At 38.5% G+C, this 1,633-nt stretch overlaps 1 protein-coding gene across 1 annotated transcript; it reads right to left on the reverse strand.

Moving 5' to 3' along the window:
- Window positions 1–276: 276 nt before the first annotated feature.
- LOC147978637 (uncharacterized) lies at window positions 277–1,401 on the reverse strand. Its single transcript, XM_087516642.1, has 4 exons — window positions 1,357–1,401; window positions 983–1,271; window positions 684–907; window positions 277–582 (listed from the first exon to the last, which is right to left on the reverse strand). The coding sequence occupies exons 2-4, from the start codon at window positions 1,212–1,214 to the stop codon at window positions 277–279; spliced, it is 762 nt and encodes a 253-aa protein (XP_087372768.1). The 5' UTR covers window positions 1,215–1,271; window positions 1,357–1,401.
- Window positions 1,402–1,633: the final 232 nt, after the last annotated feature.

Here is a 1,633-nt window from a genome sequence, read left to right on the forward strand (position 1 = left end):
AATCTAATCCGCCAGCACAAGCTATTTAATCATGATCATAGTCATTACCACCAACAATATTTATTTAATCACCATAGTCATAGTGTAGCACATCATCATCCTCAAACTCATTCTAGCTAGCTAATCACCACCAACACTAGAAGCAGTAGCTATCTAATCACCACCAACACTAGCTAATAATAATCATCATAGTCATTACCACCAACACTAGCTATTTAATCATCATAGTCATAGTGTAGCACACCATCATCTTCAAACTCATTTCTAGCTAGCTAATCACTCCTGTTGCTCTCTCTCAGGTAAAATAACATAAAACATGTGTAGCTCTCCTCCTTCATCAAGTTGGAGCATGCAGATGAACCTGTCTCCTAATCGTGGGATGCGCTTCTGATTGCTGCCCCCTAGTACTTCTCTGCGCTCCTCCATCACAAATTTGGTCCAGTCTTTCACTATTAAGACTTCCTCGCTCTTAGAAATCCTGAATGCACTAAAGTGCATTGTAGGATATCTTGGCCGTAAGCTAACAATACTCATGGTACCATTAGTCTCGATCCCATGAGGCACAACATTCATCGGGAGTCCCTGTTGAAGAACATTGTATAGTAACATACTTAGCAATGAAGTCTAGCTTAAAAAATAATGTATGCAAAAGATGCACTGAGGATAAATAGTAAAAATCTTACCATCTTTCCTAAATATATGTGACCGTAGTTCATTACTAACACTATTGGTCGCACGTTTTCAGTACTAACATTTCTAAGTGTAGGAAGAAAATTTGTCTTGACAGTATCAAGATCCTCAAGCCATGAAACATAATAACTTAGCTCCTCGCAGTTTAGTTCAGCCCCGGGGCAGTAGTAGGTCCTGTCTACCAAGCGGTGGACATGTTTGCTTGAACCGAAATAAGCTGACAATAGAAATTAGTTGTCAACTATTTTGGAATAAACAATATCGAAGACATAAATATGGTTGAGAAACTCACATAATGGTATAACTGGAGGCGTCCGCACATCGACCCAGATGTCGGTATTACCTTCAATATCATCTTTCGGACGAATATCGAAGGTGATAACCATATCAGGCTCAAATGCATAAGTATTGCATAGTGCTCGCCAAGTTTTGCATCCAAAACAGGTGTAGTCGTCTGCGTTGTATAATTTTGCATGGAAAATATAACCATGCTCGGTCTTCAAGTAAACTTTCTTTACCTCCATAGTACGACTGAAACCTATCTTATCCAAGATAAAAACTCTAGCATGGCAGGGGATACGCTAGTAGAATAGTAAAAAAATTAAATTATAAGTTGAAGCAAATGTCATGCTTAATTACGAAAAAAGACTTGTCGTTGTGACTTACTGTATCCACTTCGAAGTTCACGTCCAGCTTGATGCTGAAGCGCCCATCATCATCTAGGAAGATTCCGTCGCACAGGCCGCGCTCGTCTTCGCAATATTTGCAAATACCGAAATCCTTTTCGTTGTCAGACATTTCCTATGTTCATAGTTGAAACATTAATTGAAAATCGATCGAAGACAACTCTAGGATATGCAAAATATCTTATAGGACTCATATTGACATGTGCATTCAATAAGCAATATCAAATCGTAAAATAAATACGTATTCAAATTAGCAT

This window comes from Triticum urartu, chromosome 3A, assembly GCF_056163025.1.
Source record: "Triticum urartu cultivar PI428250 chromosome 3A, HENAU_Tu73, whole genome shotgun sequence".
NCBI lineage: Eukaryota > Viridiplantae > Streptophyta > Magnoliopsida > Poales > Poaceae > Triticum > Triticum urartu.

Bases quoted from the DNA above. Each gene is read 5' to 3' on its own strand.
- LOC147978637 (XM_087516642.1), bottom strand. From the start codon at position 1,214: ATGGAGGTAAAGAAAGTTTACTTGAAGACCGAGCATGGTTATATTTTC. The intron at 908-982 runs GTGAGTTTCTCA...TTCTATTGTCAG, and splicing joins GCCTCCAGTTATACCATTAT to CTTATTTCGGTTCAAGCAAA. The intron at 583-683 runs GTAAGATTTTTA...GTTCTTCAACAG, and splicing joins ACATATATTTAGGAAAGATG to GGACTCCCGATGAATGTTGT.